The 19,826-nt window shown below is 40.3% G+C and overlaps 1 protein-coding gene across 2 annotated transcripts in view; it reads left to right on the top strand.

Moving 5' to 3' along the window:
* uggt1 (UDP-glucose glycoprotein glucosyltransferase 1) overlaps nt 1-19,826 on the top strand; it is a 124,210-nt gene that overhangs the window by 26,433 nt on the left and 77,951 nt on the right. The window contains exons 16-21 of one of the 2 annotated variants that reach the window (XM_067995511.1): nt 977-1,112; nt 1,958-2,089; nt 4,872-5,036; nt 7,919-8,039; nt 8,830-8,928; nt 15,390-15,413. In XM_067995511.1, coding sequence (XP_067851612.1) covers nt 977-1,112; nt 1,958-2,089; nt 4,872-5,036; nt 7,919-8,039; nt 8,830-8,928; nt 15,390-15,413 — 677 coding nt within the window. The remainder of the gene's footprint in view (nt 1-976; nt 1,113-1,957; nt 2,090-4,871; nt 5,037-7,918; nt 8,040-8,829; nt 8,929-15,389; nt 15,414-19,826) is intronic. The other variant, XM_067995512.1, reaches the window with a different exon arrangement.

Below are 19,826 nucleotides of genomic sequence, written 5' to 3'. Positions count from 1 at the left end.
AAAAAAAAATTAAGCTTAAAGAGAATCTTGGCATCAGTATCTCTCAGAAGACAAGTAGCTGAAAAGAAACAATTTGCTATCAGCATTCTTTGGTATTTGTAAAATGTTCTATTTCTTTGTAAGCATTGTTAATGCTGAGAAGTGTTCAGTTTCTTTTTGCACTTTTAATTTTACGCCCCTCTCATGTCGCTGATGAGCGATTTTTGTATTTTTTGGGCAAAAGTCATTTGTTATTAAGACACAACAACAAATTAGCAAAATACCATAGCACAGTCTTCTCTGTGTACATCAACATAGCAAGGCATCAATTAATTAAAATAACTAAAGTAAGATGAATGCTTAGTTTCACATATGGCCGCATTTTCCGCTACTGAGATCAAACAAATTATTTGTTCCTTGAATAGCCTCTGCAGGTCAGGCAGCTTATTCTTCACTGCACCAAATCATTAAATAAGAAAATAGTGTTAAGGTTAGGTAAAGGCCATTCATGTAATAAATCTTTTTGTACATTTACTTTTACAAAGAGGGAGACTGAGCTTAGTCGAGGACGCAAGGTAACCACTGAGTTTTTAAAACGTTGTAGAACAATTTCAGAAAAAATAGTTGATTAATGTGCAGTTTCACTGTATTAACATGGACATAATCTGGGGGGAGTTCTCTTAACTGATGTTACTGAGGTGTGCCCATGTCACTGGAGTATGCCATGTTGCTTCCTTATAAACTCATAGGAAAATCCTATTGGGAAGAGTCCTTGAAATAGTGATGACTGAGAAAGTAAAGTTAATTTTCATGTATTAAGAAAAACTAAAGCATATTGAGGAATAAGAATCTTCCAATGAGTATATAGCAGTTCACTTACCTTCTCCTTGAAAATGCAGCAGACCACAACCATGAATCGTCAAATATGTGATTTTTGTTGATAGATAACCCCAGCAATGTAAGTGGCTGACATTGTGTGGTTTTATTTTTTTTGCAGGATTGGCTTGGTGTTTGTGGTTGATGACTCGGAAGAAGCTGATGGCCTAAAAGATCCTGGTGTAGCACTTCTCAGGGCTTTTAACTTTGTTGCAGACGAACTGGACAATGTGAATGCCTTCCAGACAATAATTTCGGTATGATTGACATGATAAATTATGGATTGGGCACACAGGGAGGAGAGTGTTCACATTCCAGATTTTTCTCCTTGGCAAATAAATGTTGTTGGGATTCCAATTTATTTTTGTTCATTGTCTTCCCTCCTCGCCTGAGGGCACTGTTTCCTGCTGGGGTATGATGCCAGGAGCTCAATGACATAAAGTCACGTTCTACCATCCCATTCCATTATGTATTAGTGATCCAAGGTGCCATGCTATTATCCTCCCCCACCCTCTCCAGCCAAGCTTTCCGCTTTGTATACTAACATTTTTATCATCCTTCCTGAATGGGTATGGACCGATTAGTTAGTACCTAGCTAAATTTTGTTCCCATTTGTTATCAACAAGATTAAAATTCCCACGAGGGGGAAAGGGATGCTCTGTTTATTGGACTAATGGTATCTCATTGTAGTTTAATTGTTTTATCGTCCATGTTCAAATATTCCTATCCCTGTGGAAATAAGTTATCTAGTTTATTATACTAATGGATATTTAATTGCAGATGAATGTCTTCTTGTCTACACTTCAATAGCCCTATCCCTCGCGCTGATTGCTGTGAAATCCCACTGGTCAGTTTGAACTATAGTTTGTATGGTCGGATTTACATGCTGGAATTTTACCTTGGGTATTAGGGAGAAACTTTAGAGTTTTATCTTCTTGATGGTATACTGTGGTTACTGTTCTAAGGAGATCAAGTGGGTTAGCTGAAGCCACTAATGGGACAAATTATAAATGGTTTGTGATGGTGGGGGGCAGGGGCAGAGGAACAACCTTTAGTAGCTTTTTTGCATTCCAGAGCTTTATGCATAGTTATTTTTTTTTAGATGTACAGCAAGGTGAAGGAAGGTGAGAAGCTGGCGATTGAGCATGTCATCGGTACCTTGGAGAAGGATTTTTCTAATGTCGAGGTGACCAGTATTCTGGGATCTGGTACAGCGTATGACAGGAACAGAAAGGTGAGACCAGTTAATTCACGAGGGCGGGATATGTATTACACCCAAGTTTGTTTTGAAGGGGTAGCAGGTAAGAACTTAAAGAAGAGCTGAACTCAAGGAGTAAAGTCATTGATTCCATTCTTCAACTTAGTTGATTTGATACATTGCTTGAATTTTCTTCAAGGATTTGTTGCTGAAGGTTGAGAGTTCCATCATCCATTAACCAGGGAGATGTGCGCTTGCTGCAGTGAAATTGTAAATCTGTTTATAAAGATCAGCTTTACGATTTCATGTCCCAGTACTGTTGATCCCAAGAAGTGTATAGCCACTTTTTTTGCAAAAAAAATGCATGAAACAAAATATCTGTACCTCCCATACAAATATAAGAGGGAGGATCAAAAAACACAAAGCTCCTGCTACAAAAAGGTATTTTTAAGTAGGTTTCTATATGAGTATTAAAACTCCATTTTTCACTGTCACTTGTAAACTGCCTACACGGATGAGAAATGCGATCTCATGGGGTACCGAAGGGGTTTTGGCTCAAAAATAGTAGTTAATTTTCAATAAATGGTTCAACTACAGCAACTGGAATAATCTTAAGAGTTGGGAGAATTTCAATCTTGAGTGCAAACTAATTGAAATGTTGGGGGTAATTTTCCCCATTTGGGCAGTAACCTGGGGGAGTGCAGCGGAGCGGATCACCTACCTGTTGCAGAAGCCACCCGATTTTCATCTTTACCACTCAAGTGTTGAAGGTTGAAATTACCCCCTTAGTGTTTACTCTCATTCTAAATCTGTTCTGCTTTGCAGTCACGTGTAAGTACGCAATTTTTTTTTACAACAGCCAGTTTTTAAAAAAAAAATAATTGAGCAGCTCGTTCTTTAACATCTCCTAAAACCAATCTAGAATTCTAGCGCGCTGACTCAGATGACAGAAATTCAATATGTGGCACCACGTGGTGCATCAATGTCTGGCTGTTGCATCCTGAAGGAATCAAATCTGCCCATGGATGATTGAGTAGCATTTTATTTTTGGATCAGGTTTTTACAATTAAATATTAAGAATTGTCTACAATGGGATTTAATAAGATACAGTTTGGAACAGTTCTACATTAATATAAAAGGTAGGACTAAAATCTTGCTACACATCCACCGTACCCCAGAAACATTGTTTATTTTTGCAAAAGCACCAGATGACAGAAATAACCAATGGCACAATTAAGCCAAGAAACCCTTTCACATTCTGTGGCGTTCTTTTATCGTAATGTTAACAATAGCCACTTTGAAAGTGCATGTCATGAAAATAATCTGTAGGATAATTTTTTTCTCCTCTAGGATAACCTTGGTTTGTATTACTAGGATGATACCAGAAATGAGAGGTTATACCTTTCAGGAAAGATTGAATAGGCTGGGGCTCTTTTCTCTAGAAAATAGAAGACGGAGGGGACACCTGATAGAAGACTTTAAGGTTATGAAAGGGTTTGAAAGGGTAGACGTAGAGAAGATGGTTCCACTTTTTCACCCAGAGAGTGGTAAGAATGTGGAACTCACTACCACGAGGGGTAGTTGAGGCGACTCAACATAAGGGGAAGCTAGATAAACACATGAGGGAGAAAGAAATAGAAGGATATGTTGATAGGGTTTGATGAAGAAGGGTGGGAGGAGGCTCATGTTCTTTGTAATTCTTTGTATTTCCTTGAGTTCAGAAGGTTGAAGGGTAATCCAATCTAGATCAAGTGATAAAGGGATTTGTTGGGGTAGTTACAGAGAAACTTACTTCCTCTAGTGGGGGACAAGGGGGCACAATCTTAAAATTAGAGCTAAGTCATGCAGGAGTGAAATCAGGAAGCACTTTTTCACACAAAGGGTAGTGTAAATCTGGAAAACTCTTCCCCAAAAGGCTGTGGATGCTGGGTCAGTTGAAATTTTCAAGACAGATCGATTAGGTGAGTGTATCCAGGGATAAGGAACAAAGGCGGATAAATGGAGTTGAGGTACAGATCAGCCATGATCTAATAGAACGACTGAATAGGCTTGAGGGGCTGAATGGCCTACTCCAGTAACTGTTATGGTGTTTTGTTTCACCTTGATGCAGGAATAATTTTAAAAAATCTTAAATGTCAGGATTTTGTATGTGGTGTTTTAGTTTTTATTCTAAAGTGAATGAAGCAGAATAAATTACCATTATTAGCTGTATGTTTTAAAATTCTTAATAACTTCCTGAGTATGGTGGTGAAGATTAATATGAATGCATTACTAATGAATGTAATTATTTAACCACTCACTAATTGAAGTGATAGTTTTTTTTTGGAAAATGCACATTTAAGCAGAGTAATAAAGATTGAATATAACTAAAGCTGTATATTGGATCTAGGCCTTGTCATATCAAATGAGTGATTTATCACTTAATTCAGATTAATATTCCTGTTAAATATTCTGTTCAGTTTTAGCTGCAGTTTGGCATATCCTAAAGTATAGTCATTGGTGTTTATCAATTCACTCCTAAAAATTTAGTAGGAGGTACTTTATAAAAAGAAAATTTAATTGGCATTTTATAAAAATACAAACCAAGATAGATGAGTTCTTAGGATAAAGAGTTTCTAAAGCTCCCTACAAATTGCTTCTGCACTAATCAAATCAGGCTGCTGTTCCTATGAACCCAAACTTGATAACATAACTAAAAGTTGCAATTATGTCAAGACAATTGATGAGTAATTGTTTAATGTAAATAATTGTTACAAGAGGTTTTACTGTCCATTGCGGTAAATTGTGTTTCTGTTAACTTTCTGTTTTTCTTTGTTAGGAAGGTAAAGATTACTATAAGCAGGCAGGCCTGGGTCCTCTGCCTGTTGCCCTCTACAATGGCATGCCTTACCACAGGGAACAGCTGGATCCTGATGAGTTAGAAACTGTGACGATGCACAAGATCTTGGACAATACAGCCTACTTCCAGAAAGTTGTTTACCTAGTAAGTGATATTATACAATGTGTTGTTTTACCTGATTTGCACCCAAGTCTACTTCAGTCAGTCATTGTGATTAATATGCATTGCAACAGACTGTTCAAATATGAGCACCATGAAAGAATAGTTGCTCTATTTGAATCTTCATGAGGACTGACGTGCGAATGGAACTGATTTAAATCCAAGATTCTACACTGGCACAGTCTCAAGAGATGAACCAATCATATATTTGCAATACTTGAAATGTTTTTCCCATTGATGAATTGTGATTGGGGATTCAATTGGTTTGTTACTCCAAAGATTCTGAAAGAACAGAAAGAAATCAAAAAGTTGGTAATTTTTGATTTTTGGTGCCATCATATCTTGTATCTCATGTATATTTAGTAACTCAATGTCAGAAAGAATGACATAAAAGTTTATGTAGTGAGTAGTGGCAGAACTTTCAACAGAGGAGAAAAACGGGAGATATCAGATCTGACGCCCATTAAAAACCCTGTCCGTTTTTCTTTTCCATTTCCATTGCCCCTGCCAAATTTGAACGATCCGGCATAAAACACACTGCTGTTTGACTTGCTGTGGATTAGTTGTGTTTACAAACGAGAAAATTCAGGGAGATGTTATGCTTGGATCTGGATTTTGTTTTAGCGATTGGATCAGGAAAATATACAGTGGGAATGAGCTGGAAACATTTGAACTGGACGGTGGGAGTGAATGGGAAGCATGTGAATCATTGGAACTCTACAGTAAGAATGAATAGGATGAATGGGGGTCCTAGTGCAAGAAAATCAAAAAGTTAGTATGCAGGTGCAGCAGGTGATCAAGAAGGCCAACGGAATGTTGGCTTTTATTGCTAGGGGGATAGAATATTAAAACAGGGAGGTATTGCTGCAGTTATATAAGGTATTGGTGAGACCGCACCTAGAATACTGCATACAGTTTTGGTGTCCATACTCAAGAAAAGACATACTTGCTCTCGAGGCAGTGCAAAGAAGGTTCACTCGGTTAATCCCGGGAATGAGGGGGTGGACATATGAGGAGAGGTTGAGTAGATTGGGACTCTACTCATTGGAGTTCAGAAGAATGAGAGGCGATCTTATTGAAACATATAAGATTGTGAAGGGGCTTGATCGGGTGGATGCGGTAAGGATGTTCCCAAGGATGGGTGAAACTAGAACTAAGGGGCTGCTCTTTCAAAACTGAGATGAGGAGAAACTTCTTCACTCAGAGGGTAGTAGTTCTGTGGAATTTGCTGCCCCAGGAAGCTGTGGAAGCTACATCATTAAATAAATTTAAAACAGAAGTCGACAGTTTCCTAGAAGTAAAGGGAATTAGGGGTTACGGGGAGCAGGCAGGAAATTGGACATGAATTTAGATTTGAGGTTAGGATCAGATCAGCCATGATCTTATTGAATGGCGGAGCAGGCTCGAGGGGCTGATTGGCCTACTCCTGCTCCTATTTCTTATGTTCTTATGAAATGGTTTGATGCATTGGGAATGCTGTTGGTGGTTCAGGTATATTATTTTCAGTGAGATGCAAATTGCACATTGATTGCACATGCTGTAGTAATGTTAATATTTTCATTTCTTGCCTCCTTATCATAGAATCATACAGCACAAACATCGTGCCTATTCCGGCTCTTTGAACGAGCTATCCAGTTAGTCCCACTCCCTGGTCTTTACCGCCCTGCAAAATTTTCCTTTTCAAGTATATATCCAGTTCCCTTTCGAAAGTTACTATTGAATCTGCTTCCACCATCCATTCCAGATCATAACAACTCGGTGCATAAAAAAAAAATTCTCATCTCAACAACAACTTACATCGGTTATCATAAATCTGTGTCCTCTGGTTATCGACCCTCCTGCCAGTGGAAACAGTTTCTCCTTATTCAGTATCAAAACCCCTCATAATTTTGAACACCTCTATTAAATCTCCCCTCAAACATCTCTGCCCTAAGGAGAACAATCCCAACTTCTCTAGTCTCTCCACATAACAAGTCCTTCATCCTATATTTTTAGCGGTAATGTCAGAACTGATTTAATTAGAGCTAACACCTAGGAGAGGACCCATTTCCTTTTTTCATCGTTGAGATAAACTGTATGTAGTGTTTCCATGAGATAAAATGCTGCACTGATATTGATTTGGTGCTTTTATAGTTTTGCTCTGAGTCTGATTTGAAGTTGAATTCATGGGAATTTGCTTGCAGAAACTTTTATTGGTCTTCAGATAACAGCAACCTGAAATGATTGATTTAAATTTATAGATTTTCAGTGGAATTAGAAAAAATCTGCATTTAAAAAAAAAGTCAACTCAGAAGAACCAAATAATTACACTGCTGAAATGATTTAATCTTCATAAATTATCCCCTGTAAAACACTGAAAAAACGGTATGTCAAATAGCATCAGTGGTATTGTTAACTCCTTGCCCAAGAAAATGCAATTTGAAAATGAAAATGTTGGATATCAGTGAGAAATTCTTTGGATTATTAGTTATATTAATGAAGCGTTAGATGCTTAGTGAGATTACCATTGTAATTCCTAAATTTTGCTTCCCCTCCGTGCGCGCGCGTGCACGCACTCGCGCATTTTTGTAACTTTTACTTGTAGCAGTATGCTTCAATTACACACTCAGTTTATCCCTCAACCAACATCACTAAAACAGATTAACTGATCATTTATCGCATTGCTGTTTATGGCACCTTGCTGTGTGCAAATTGGCTGCCGCATTTCCCTACTTTACCACAGTGATGACACTTCAAAAATACTTAATTGGCTATGAAATGCTTTTGGGATGTCCTGAGGTCATGAAAGCTGCTACTATATAAATGTATATTCTTTGTATTTTCTTACTTTTTCTCTCAGTAATTTAAAATTATGTTGTCATTTCCAGGGGGAACTGAGCAATGACCAAGATGTTGTTGATTTCATAATGAATCAGCCGACTATTGTTCCAAGAATCAATTCCAGGATTCTCAGCTCTGAGAGAGAGTACCTGGATTTGTCTGCAGATGGTAAGAGTTATCAGTGTTTTGGGCTGGTCGCAGATGTTTTGATATTAATCTACAGAACCTTGTTACTTTTCATTTTTTTTGAGAATAATGCTTGTCTTTGTTAAGCTACCCACCGCTTAAAAGGAAGTTAAATCTACAAATACAAATTATTCTTTAGAGAAGCTTCACTTCCCTCCTCCACTGAGGATATCAACTCCTTGCAGGCATACAGCACTGTGGGCACCAGTTACCCTGCTGAACTGGCCATTGTTCCACAGCATTGATTATTAAATCAATTTTGATGGAGACTAGACTAGCGTACTCCATGTGTGGAGTACTCTGAGAATCGGAAATTATGGAGCGGCACAGCTTTAACGTGCAAATATTGCACTCTTGATGGAGCGGGAGAAAAGGAAAACAAAAGAGGAAAGTAAATGATTTTGCTACCTGGAGTTGATCATTCATTTGATACTGTATGAAATGTGAGTCAGTTGCATCCAGTTTGAAATCTTTAACTGAACTTTCCATTGGCAGAGATTGGGGAATAGGTATGTTGTCTGCCTGTGTGTGCTCTTGAGTCATGTATGAAGAATGTATTTAAATATTTCTGCTTGAAAATAGCAGTACTGATAATTTAGGCTGATAATTGTGTGCTGCGCATCTTTAACTCTGTCATGCAGATTGAACTTTTAGCATTCTACAGAATAGACTTTTATGGGACCTGGTCACATGTCCTTTAACAATGTGTAATTGTAGGTTGAATTAGACAGTGCTCCTTATAAATCTTTAATGAATCCACATTTTGTTACAGCTAATGATGGTGTGGATGACTACTCCCATTTTGCTTTCCTGAAATCTGAAGAAAAGTCTGCAGCAATAGCCAACAGTATCTCCTATTTGGCTAAAAGAGGTACAGTCGTTAGTATTGAAGTGATGTCTGCTGTTCTTCCTTGTTCATATGATGTGAAATTTGTTTTGTTATATTTACAATCCCCATTGTGCTGCTCATGTTAACTCAGAAGACATGTTGTTTCATAAAGGATAGGAGCACTTATATATAAACTGCAAAAGTTTCTTCTGCTAAAGTTTTCCTTTAAGGTGAGTGTCTAATTGCTATTAAGCAAATATTAGTTTGATGCAAAGGCCAATTAAGAAGCAGCTGTTCTGAAGTAAACATTCAGTGAGCTCATACAGAATGTGTGGCATTTTTGGAGCAATCCTTGGTTGGCTGATACCTTTCTTTGAAGTATAACATCAAAACTTGAGAGTGACACCTGAAGTGTGACCAGAAATGTGTGCTAGACATACCAGTACGTCAGCCTGTGCAGACATTACATTTCATTAAAGATGCACAACAAAATGCTGTGTGCTTCTGAGCTGGAGTCTGAAAGTCTCATGTCCATTCAAATTTGCAAAGTTCCCTGATCAACAACAATTAAAGTCAATGATCTGAGCGCTGTTTATTTAATAATTAGACCCTGTGGGCTTAAAGGGACACAACTCCACCATAACCAGCTGAATAATACTTTGTGCATTCCATTGTTTAATGCCTCTATTTTTATAAAACAACATATCACCTGACTTAATGTAAGCTACAAAGAGATCTGCTAATATATATCACCTCTTCTAATGTGCACCTGTCACTTGTAAATTGTTTGGAGTGTGCACTTCAAGATTGCTGATTCCAGTATTCTGGATCAGCCTTCATGGTAATCCATCTCAAGTTCTTCACTTGTGCATCAATGAGTGTAAAGCTAATGATAATTTGCTATCTGTTATGTAGCACCTTATTCACCAAGTTATTTTAATTGTGTTAACTGTAAAAAGCAGTACTCCATTTCCTGTCAGGAATGATTGCACACATTGGCAGGAAGGTAACTGCGTTCTTTCCGTGATGGTGGGAGCAGGTGCGGGAATGTGTTATAAATATGTTAGTCTTTGTGCTGGGCCTGTTCTAAGCAAAATCAAGAAAAGCCCCCTTCAAAATTACCCACTATATGCTGCCTACAAACAACAAAAATTTTACTTAAAGAACAAGGGTGCACTATATCAAGCAAGCCAGTTGATGTACTTCAAGAAAGGAGGAATTAAATATCGTCCTCATCCTTAACAGGCATTTTGCATGTTAAATTATATTCTGACCCATATGAAATTGCATTTGAGATTCATTATTGCTGATTATTTTAAACAATTCCGTTGAAGTGTTCACTGAATGGAATCAGTAATACGGGCCCTTCCGTTCCAACAGGAAAGAGAAATAATCAACTTGTAAACTTAAATGAATGCAGTACTGGTATTCCACTGCCAAAAGTCATACCATCAAAAACAAACGGCTTAGTTTTAACACAAAATGAATAGAAAGTTGAGGGGGAGTACTTTATGAAGTACTCTTCTATTTTCTGCAGCAATATCGTGTCCTTACGTTAATTTTGTCACCAGAAGTGAGGCTTGTAACATTGAATCTTCCTGTGAAGCTGCTGCTTGATGTTGCTGACGAGTTCATTGCATGGCCAACTAGCAAGTTGTATGGGGACAGATACTTTGTATCTTCATTGAGCCATGGTAGACCTACATCAGTGCAGGATGTCCTTTGTTGGAATTGATGTGGACTCAGCTTTCAGAGGCACTTACTGGAGTAGGCCTGGGTGATGGTGATGTGCTGTTGACATGTTCCAACTGAGTGTTTCCGTACCACTTCGTGCATGACATTGCTGGAGCCATCTTCTCATCAGACCTACTGATTTGTGCAGCAGGTACCACCTTTTCACAACCAGTACTCAGTGACTCATCCTGTGCTTCCACAGCTATATCATAAACTAACTTTCATCAAGTTTCTCTCTGCTGGCGCTTAATGAAATTATGGGCGCTGCCTTTTTTCTGGCGGCTGTTCCGCTTCAGGTTGGGGTGGAGTTTTTTTGTTCTTGCATTGTGAAGAGGACAGATGGGACATTATGAGTAAGCACACTTGCCAGCTGTGCTTAAATGCCAGCTGGACCAATTGGTAGCGCTTGTGTCTCCGAGTTAGAAGGTTGTGAGTTCAAGTCCCACTATGCACTTAAGCACATAACCATAGGCTGATACTAGTTCAGTATGGGGAGTGTTGCCCTCTTTGGATGAGACGTTCAGGTGGATGTAAAAGAGCCCAATGGCAATGTTTGAAGAAGAGTATGGAGATCTTCTGGTGTCATGGCCAACATTCCTCCCTCAACCAACACCATCAAAATAGATTATCTGGTCATTCCATCATTGTCTGTGGGATCTTTCAGTGTGAAAATTGGCTGCTATGTTTGCTTAAGTAATAACTTTTGACTGCACTTCAGAAGTTATCCATTTATTGTAAAGTACTGAGGCTGTGATAAGGTGCTATATAAATGCAAGTCCGTTCTTTCTTATCCACATGAGTACTGCATTTTCATCACATGTTCTATTATGTGTCAGCCATGGCTCAGTTGGTAGCACTTGTGCCTCTGAGTCAAACGGTTGTGGGATCAAGTCACACTCCAGAGACTTGAGCATGTAACCTAGGCTGACACTCCAGTGCAGAACTGAGGGAGTGCTGCACTGTTGGAGATGCTGTCTTTCACCGTGGCCCCCTCAGGTGGATGTCAAAGACCCTATGGCACTATTCGAAGAAGAGCAGGGGTGTTCTCCCGGTGTCTTGGCCAATATTTATCCCTCAACCAATACCTAAAACCAGATGATCTGGTCATTATTACATTGCTGTTAGTGGGAGCTTGCCGTACAAATTGGTAGCCATGTTTCCTACATTACACAGTGACTACACTTCAGAAGTACTTCATTGGCTGTGAAGAACTTTCAAATGTCCTGAGGTCATGAAAGGTGCTATATAAATACAAGTCTTTCTACGTGCATAATTGCAACTTGTGGACAGATGCAGTAACAGTGCTAATAATAGACTATTTGAATTCTATCATAGAACAAGGTCTGCGTGTTCCTATAACCTCCCAAGTCACTGTGCCTTCCAGGTCCTTGGTGCAAGTAAAGGTTTTTGTCCCACATCAAACAATGAAAACTTATAATTTATATGTATATTTTTCATATGATTAGAAATAAGTGTTAAAAAAAATTGGCTTCAGCTAGCTGTAGCTGGAAAAGTATTCTTCTGTCCCTCTGGGAGAAGTGACCTATATGAGAAGAGGGCCAGATCTTTGAACAATTCAACGGGAGGCAGCTTGTCTTTGTTGTTAGTGCCACTGTTTCTATTCAGTAACTAATGAAGTCAAAGTTTGCTTGGTGGCTGGGCAATATTTCTTTGAAATGCTGATGAATTCAAGTCTGTGGATCTGAGACAGTAAATTAAATTCATTGTTTCAATTGGCTGAACCATCAGGGATCATGCTTGAGAGAAAGATAGTTAATGGCTCAGCATTAACAGCTGTGACAGGAAAGGCTTCTCTAAGCATTAAGGTTATTGCTCAACTTTAATGCAGTTTGAGCTCAGTCGAATTAACAACTGGGCTCTGCAGTGGGCAGAGATTTTGCACCTGCTATGTACAACAATCTCATCGGGAAGTCACTGGAAGCCTGTTTCATCCAGAAGCTTTACAGATAAGTGGGCTGGTGTAAGAAATATGTACTAAACAGCATACGTTAACCTCTTGTGGGCTGATTCTATCATTGTTGTGTTCTAAGTATTTGTACCAGTGGTAGCTTACTGTGTATTTCTACTTCTGTGAAATTATCTTGCTTGTTCATCAATTTGCTAGAACCTCATGGTCTGGTGGTGTGGTAGCTACTGCCTTTTGGAGTTTAAGGAAGATCATGGGCATGCCATGTATTCTCCAGTAGCTTATATTGTAATTAAGTGGTAGTTGTTAGTCCCATGGCATGCTACACCACTCTCTGCACTGATGAAGGATGCAGGTTTCAGTTCATCAGAGACTCGGTCTGCATATGGAAACCACTATTTTTATGTAATCAATCGGGAACAGTTGGGAGAAAGCCCAAACCGTGATATATGCACACTCTTCGGAAAAGACTTGTGATCGTTTCCTCACACGTTTCAGAACTTTCACGGGCTCTGTCATCTGTTGCATTCTGGATCCTTCTATTACCTGCCAGTTTTGTCTTTTTCTGCATTAAGTGGTAAGGATTGAGACAGGGTGAGTTGACCCATGGAAATTGCTACCTGTGGTGCTTTCTCTTCCCAGCACGTTATGTATCATGTAATTTGTGTAATCTTGATCTTTTCATTGCCAATTCTTCATTTTTCCGTTTACAGTTTTTAAAATATATCTTACACAACTGCATAATTTCCTCAGTGTTTCACAACTGCATAATATCCTCATGTGTGGGGTGTCCTGTGTAACATTCAGGCATTACCTTATTGCTCTTCCTTACACGATATAAGTTTGTCCACAATTCCTAGCAGCTCCACATAGTCTTTGTGACTACGTAGATGGTGAATGTTACCATGAGTGCCTCTCTCTGTATCTGGGGCTCTTCCTTGCCCTGAAAATCTTCTGCATTCTGTTGCAATGCTTGCAGTCCATCATCACAAATAAAAAAAAATTGTTGCTCTTGAGCCATTCTCTATCACGCTTGTGCACTCCACATTAATAATGTTTTGGAGATGTATTAAGTGGTTCATTAGCTGCTTGAGAAGTGTTAACAGATCATTACAGGTGCACTGCGATTGGCTGATATTTCTTCATTACCTCAAACAAAATTGCTCTCTCAGCAATTGGATATTTCAAGAACATGGGTTTCTGCATTTTCAATAGCAGTTTGTGATTTTAAAAAAAGCTGCCTTGTATTCTTCACGAATGTAAGAATTCCAAGCCATTGGTGATCCCGCTACAGTTCATCATTCAATGTACAGTGTGGCCGTGAAGGGGTTAACTCCTCAGCTTCGATGTGGTAAATTGATTACTATTACTGGTTTTTCAATCGGCCATTTGTTTTGGTTCATTCCCATCTGTTGCCTGTTATAAGATTCCATTATAATTTAGTTTTCTCCATTGTTTCTGGACAAATTTGAGTGTAATATTACGTTTAGAATTTACCTGTGGAGTCTGTGTGGAGACATACAGAAGTTTAATCCAGTATTTTAGTTCTAATACAACAGGAAAACAACACCTTCTTTGTGCTGGTGTGGAGAATTGACTTCAAGCTTGTTTGTATAAACTCCCTTCCTGTTGCAATATGTGTGCATTACAACATGAATCTGATACTGTACTAGGTTGGAGACATGCAAATATTATGGAGGATGATTAATTGAATTTGATATTTCTTGACATGGTTTGTGTTTCCTCTTGACATGTGAAGAGCCTGAGAATAAGTAGGACTTCTTTACTGTATATTGTTTGCTTTATGGGCAAACGGTCGATTTGTTTGTTTAAAAAGTTAAAAATAGAAACAAAAGTTAATTAGGATTGCAAAAATATCAAAACTGTTTGTTGATTCAGTATTTCACTGAATAAAAGGGAACAGTGTTTCTGGGTCATGGGGAAAAAATTATGAATTAAGTATATAAAAGCAGCTTGAAACAAAATCCATTTGCTTAAATGCATGATCGTACTTTTTTTTTATTCGTTCACGGGATGTGGGCGTCGCTGGCAAGGCCGGCATTTATTGCCCATCCCTAATTGCCCTCGAGAAGGTGGTGGTGAGCCGCCTTCTTGAACCGCTGCAGTCCGTGTGGTACTGTGCTAGAGAGTGGTGTGAACCCACAATTCCCCTGACTGTTGACTTCTAGGCCTTGAATCTCTGACATATCATCCCATTGTACCTGAGCGAAGGAGAGGATATTGCTGCCAAACAAGAGAAGGACGAATTGGCACCAGGTCAACCTGGATTACTTGTACTTTAACCCCTCCCCCCCCTTTCAAGTGACTGATTACGGAGCAGGTCATCTGCCTGCCTACATTGTGGTTGACAGATACTATGCAGAAGGGGGAAGAGGAAAAAATATTCCAGATTTTAATTGGCTTTAGAAAGCTGGAATTGTGCAAGTCAATCTAAATCAGTTTTTTAAAAAGAAGTACACTTTCATTTCTACCAGGAGTTAAGTCCAGGTTGGATTTCAAGTGAAATGAGCTCTGAAAGAAAGCTCAAAGTTGCTCAATTATTTGATCTGAATGTTTAAAACTGGTGATAGTGTTTGATTTAATGTTGTTTCCCCACAACTTTAGAATTTCTGTCCTGAAACATTCAGCTGATTTGATTTACAAATGGGTGCTTTCTGTATTTGAGTGCCACAGGCTCTAAGGTCAGAGGGAACACAGTACTATGTACACTATTAAGTTAAATGTGGCTGCAGCTTGATACTGTTTGCTTTAAATTTGACTTTATTCTTCATCTATTCATGTTTTTTATTTCTTATTTTTTGTCTTTTATGCTTTTGTGCAGGAATGTCTTCGAGAGAGATCTATGGTAACTTTATGCTCTCTTTGTTTGCCTGATTCTAATATCTACTTCAGTGCGATGCATTTTTCATGTTTTCCACTCAATTGCTTTATTATTAGATTTTAGTGCAACAGCTCAATTCCGCATGCATTCAGGACTCTCATTGCGATATATTGGACTCTTAAGAATTGAAACCCCAGCCCACACAGTCCAATTAACTGAATTACTGTTGTGCAAATTTAAATATAAATGGAGAGAGAGACAGCACAAGAACATTTGGCCCATCAAGCTTATTCTTTCCACAGATTTGATTTGATCAAATAAAACCTAATGGCAATTTTCAGACATGTATTCATTTAATATGAGGAGCATGAAGTTTACTTTGGCAACACATTTTGCGCAGCTGCCTGAGATTTGGCCCTCCAAATCTGTACCATGTTCACTGAATCTTTACGCTCCATTATTTCCTAGTAGGGAGCCCTTAGCAGCTCATATTGGTAAATATGCTTTGTGGTGTGACGCTGAGCTATACAGACCAGGAAGGTATTGGGTTCATTCTGTGCTCTGTCTGAGGTTTAGTCTCTGACAGTTGAGTGCAACAAGCTTCCAAGTGAATGCGGAGGAGAAAAAAACTGGGCAGAGTTCTTGGAGTCGAGTACTGTCCGTGCCCCCTGCTAGAAAGTGCGCATGTATGGGCATTTAGTGAGGATAGGAGTGGGTTCAGCTGTAATGCCCTCCAAGGTTAAATAGCACGCCGATGGCCACTGTTTCGGGTCACATGAAAAATAATTACCTTGGTGACCACTATTACCACGTCAGTAGTGGAGGGGTAAGGTGACAATGTTCCGAAAAAACCCTTGATTCATAAGGTTGCATGTTGAAGATTTGTCTACCAAATAAACACGCATAGAATATACAATGCTATTTCTATGGTGGAATTCTCTGGTATGCAATTGAGTGGAAGAATAATTCACTATGGGCTAATTAATCTTCCATCAGACTAACATGATGGATTATTTTCACAAAGTCATGTCCTAGTGTTTCATTTAAATGATTATGTCTTATGTTGGAAAAAGTAGTGAGTTGGGAATGATGGCAATAGTATTTGCATGGCATGCCTATAATTTTGGATGGCCTGTTGCAAAAGTAGTATTGTTTACTGACTCTCACCATTCAATCTTTGTTACAACCTAATGTTTTATTGAAGCAGTGGTCCGTGTGACCATCCTAGTCCTACCCCAACACATTAATAGATACATCTGCATGACCGTTCATATTCATTGCCTGAATTTAAGCTGCTGCTGCACTGTTACTTAGCATTTTATCTCCTCTGAACTGAAATGATCCCTGCTGTCAGATTGATGAATGCAGAATGGACCCAGCTGCTAGTGGTAAATGGATATTAATAGCAGGCTGGGGCCAATGCAGGTAGTGCACATGCCAAGTACAGGTGTGATCTACTTTGGACCTCAGCAATCCTGTTTAAAGGTTATCACTCCAAAATTGTTTCCCAGTTATATGACAGCTGTTCATGGTACAAGTTCATGGATAAGGACTCAACTGATGACTTTCATATCAGTCAGGAATAGATATTCAAGTTGTGTTTTGGTACATTTCTTCAGGTTTAAGCCTTAGCACTAATCTGTAACAAACTACTTAATTGTACAGCATGTCATTAAAAGAAAATCTGCAAATGTTGGAAATACACAGCAGGTCTTTCAACATCTGAAAAGACAGTTCAAATTTCAAGCATTGACCTTCAGTAAAAACTGAAAAAAGAATGCAGCCGAGCCCCCTTATAAGTCTAATCAAAATAGTCTGCCATAGGGACTTGTCTTTTCTTATTTAAGTTCACATGAGGGATCTCCAACCAAAACATTAACATGGATGCTGTCGGAGCTGCTGTGTTTATCAGGAATTTTTCCTTATTATTTTCATTATTAGTTTGTGGTGGAAGTGAGGTAAAAACTCAGATTTAGTCTATGAACATGAGGGTTAGACTCCCTGTTTAAAGTTTTTTTTGTCCCCTTTCTATTGGTCATCACACACTATCCACAGGCAGGTTGCAAACCTACTCCCGGGTCTTCGTTGGTGTAACTCTGAAACCAGTTGCATGGAGCTGAGCTAAGGTGATCTTCGCTCTTTTTTTTTGCCCTTCCTTATGAGGCAGTGCGTGGTCTCCACTCTGTACCTCTGCATGATGGGGAAACTGTGATCGAGGTGACAGCCTGGAAGAAGCGATGGACACTTGTATCCTACCATGTAGGATATAGTGCTCCAGTGCGCTGCACACATAGTATTTCACTAGATGTGGCAGTCTGTTTGCCTTCACTTACTTGAAACACCTAAAACGTTCATATCTCGGTGCTGATCATTTTGAATTTTGGGCATTGTTTTGTCCTGGACTGAAATGGAACAAATCAAATTTTGAGCAGATTACTTGAAATTCTCAGTGCTGCTCATATTCCGTTAACTTTTGCACTAAAAGCATTCTTTTTGAAAAAGGTAGAACCCTGCTCACTTTCCTCCACACACCATTAACCAGCGGAGATTAACCACTATGATCTGCATTGAGGCCCACGACAGTGCTTCCATGAAGTTGATGAGTGATCCACTGGAAGAGAATTGGACATATACTTGAAAAGGAAAAATTTGCAGGGTAAAAGGAAAGAGCAGGGGAATGGGACTAATTGGATAACTCTTTCTAAGAGCCGGCACAGGCACGAAGGGCCAAATGGCCTCATTCTGTGCTGATCATTCTATGATCCAGAGTAGTGTGCATTAACACTTCATCAATATTTTTATTCTTTGGGGATTGCACAGCCTTTGGTTATTGCCTGGCTGAAGATTAAAAAAAAAATTGCCACATGCAACATCAGGGATGCAGACCTGTGCCTTGTGTGCCCCTTAGCAGAGGCATAGTAGCTCCAGTTACTAAAATACTAATCCAATTTTTAAATTTCTGAAGTTACAAACCTGATTGTCTCACCAGTCTACCTACAGCAAACCTCAGTGTGATAGCAAATGTCCGCACTTACCCAAACATGGTAAACGTGATGAGAGTTAAGAACAAATGAGATATTTGCAAAGGTTAATGGAATGCAGGTAGTAAAAAAATCATGAGATGTGTAACTTTTCTGTTTTGTAAGTATAATTAAGGACAGTGAAAGGATTGAACAGGCTGGTGTTGTTGAGGCTATTTGAAAGTCTTCCTCAGCTGTCAAACTTGAGAAGTATTCAGCCCAAGTGCCGAATAATACCAGTGTAATCTTTGGGGGGAAAAAAACTACACCATCCTCTTTATTCCACACATCATTACTCAGCTAAGAGCGGATACACACGATCCACAATCGGGTCTCTGATACTTCAATTAAGCTGATGGGTGATCCAGAGTGGTGTGAACCCAGGTTTGTAACTGCAGAAACTTAACTTTCTGATTAGAACGCTCTTAATAAGTATGTTGCTGTTGACCTCCACTAACTCTGATTTGAACTTAGTCAAGTCTTAAGTTCCACGGGTCAGTGGCAGTAAATAATCTTTTTAAAAAGAAAACCAACACTTTTGAATCTCTACGGCGTAAATTTTAACCCCACCAACGGGTGGGTTGGGGGCGGGTGGGAAGGTAAAAAAATGTAAAACCCGCCAACTTCCGGTTTTAATGGAGGCGGGTTGAGGGGTGGGTGACCAACCAGCTCTTACAAGGCAAGTTGGTCAGTGTCGGACCTCCTCCTCCTCCTCCCCCCCCCCCCCCCCCCAATGTCGGACCTCCTCCTCCTCCTCCCCCCCCCCCCCAATGTTGGACCTCCTCCTCCTCCTCCTCCTCCTCCTCCTCCTCCCCCCCCCCCCCCAATGTCGGACCTCCTCCTCCTCCTCCTCCTCCTCCTCCTCCCCCCCCCCCAAAGTCGGACCTCCTCCTCCTCCTCCCCCCCCCCCCCCCCAATGTCGGACCTCCTCCTCCTCCTCCCCCCCCCCCCCAATGTCGGACCTCCTCCTCCTCCTCCCCCTCCCCCCCCCCCCCCCCCCCAATGTCGGACCACCTCCTCCTCCTCCCCCCCCCCCCCCCCCCCAATGTCGGACCTCCTCCTCCTCCCCCCCCCCCCCCCCCAATGTTGGACCTCCTCCTCCTCCTCCTCCTCCTCCTCCTCCCCCCCCCCCCCCCCCCCCCAATGTCGGACCTCCTCCTCCTCCTCCCCCCCCCCCCCAATGTCGGACCTCCTCCTCCTCCTCCCCCCCCCCCCCCAATGTCGGACCTCCTCCTCCTCCTCCTCCCCCCCCCCCAAAGTCGGACCTCCTCCTCCCCCCCCCCCCCCCAATGTCGGACCTCCTCCTCCTCCTCCTCCTCCTCCCCCTCCCCCCCCCAATGTCAGACCTCCTCCTCCTCCTCCTCCTCCCCCCCCCCCCCAATGTCGGACCCCCTCCTCCTCTCCTCCCCCCCCCCCC

Source organism: Heptranchias perlo, chromosome 13 (genome assembly GCF_035084215.1).
Source record: "Heptranchias perlo isolate sHepPer1 chromosome 13, sHepPer1.hap1, whole genome shotgun sequence".
Lineage (NCBI taxonomy): Eukaryota > Metazoa > Chordata > Chondrichthyes > Hexanchiformes > Hexanchidae > Heptranchias > Heptranchias perlo.
The sequence above is the reverse complement of the archived record's forward strand: the minus strand, read 5'-3'. Positions and strand labels throughout refer to the sequence as shown.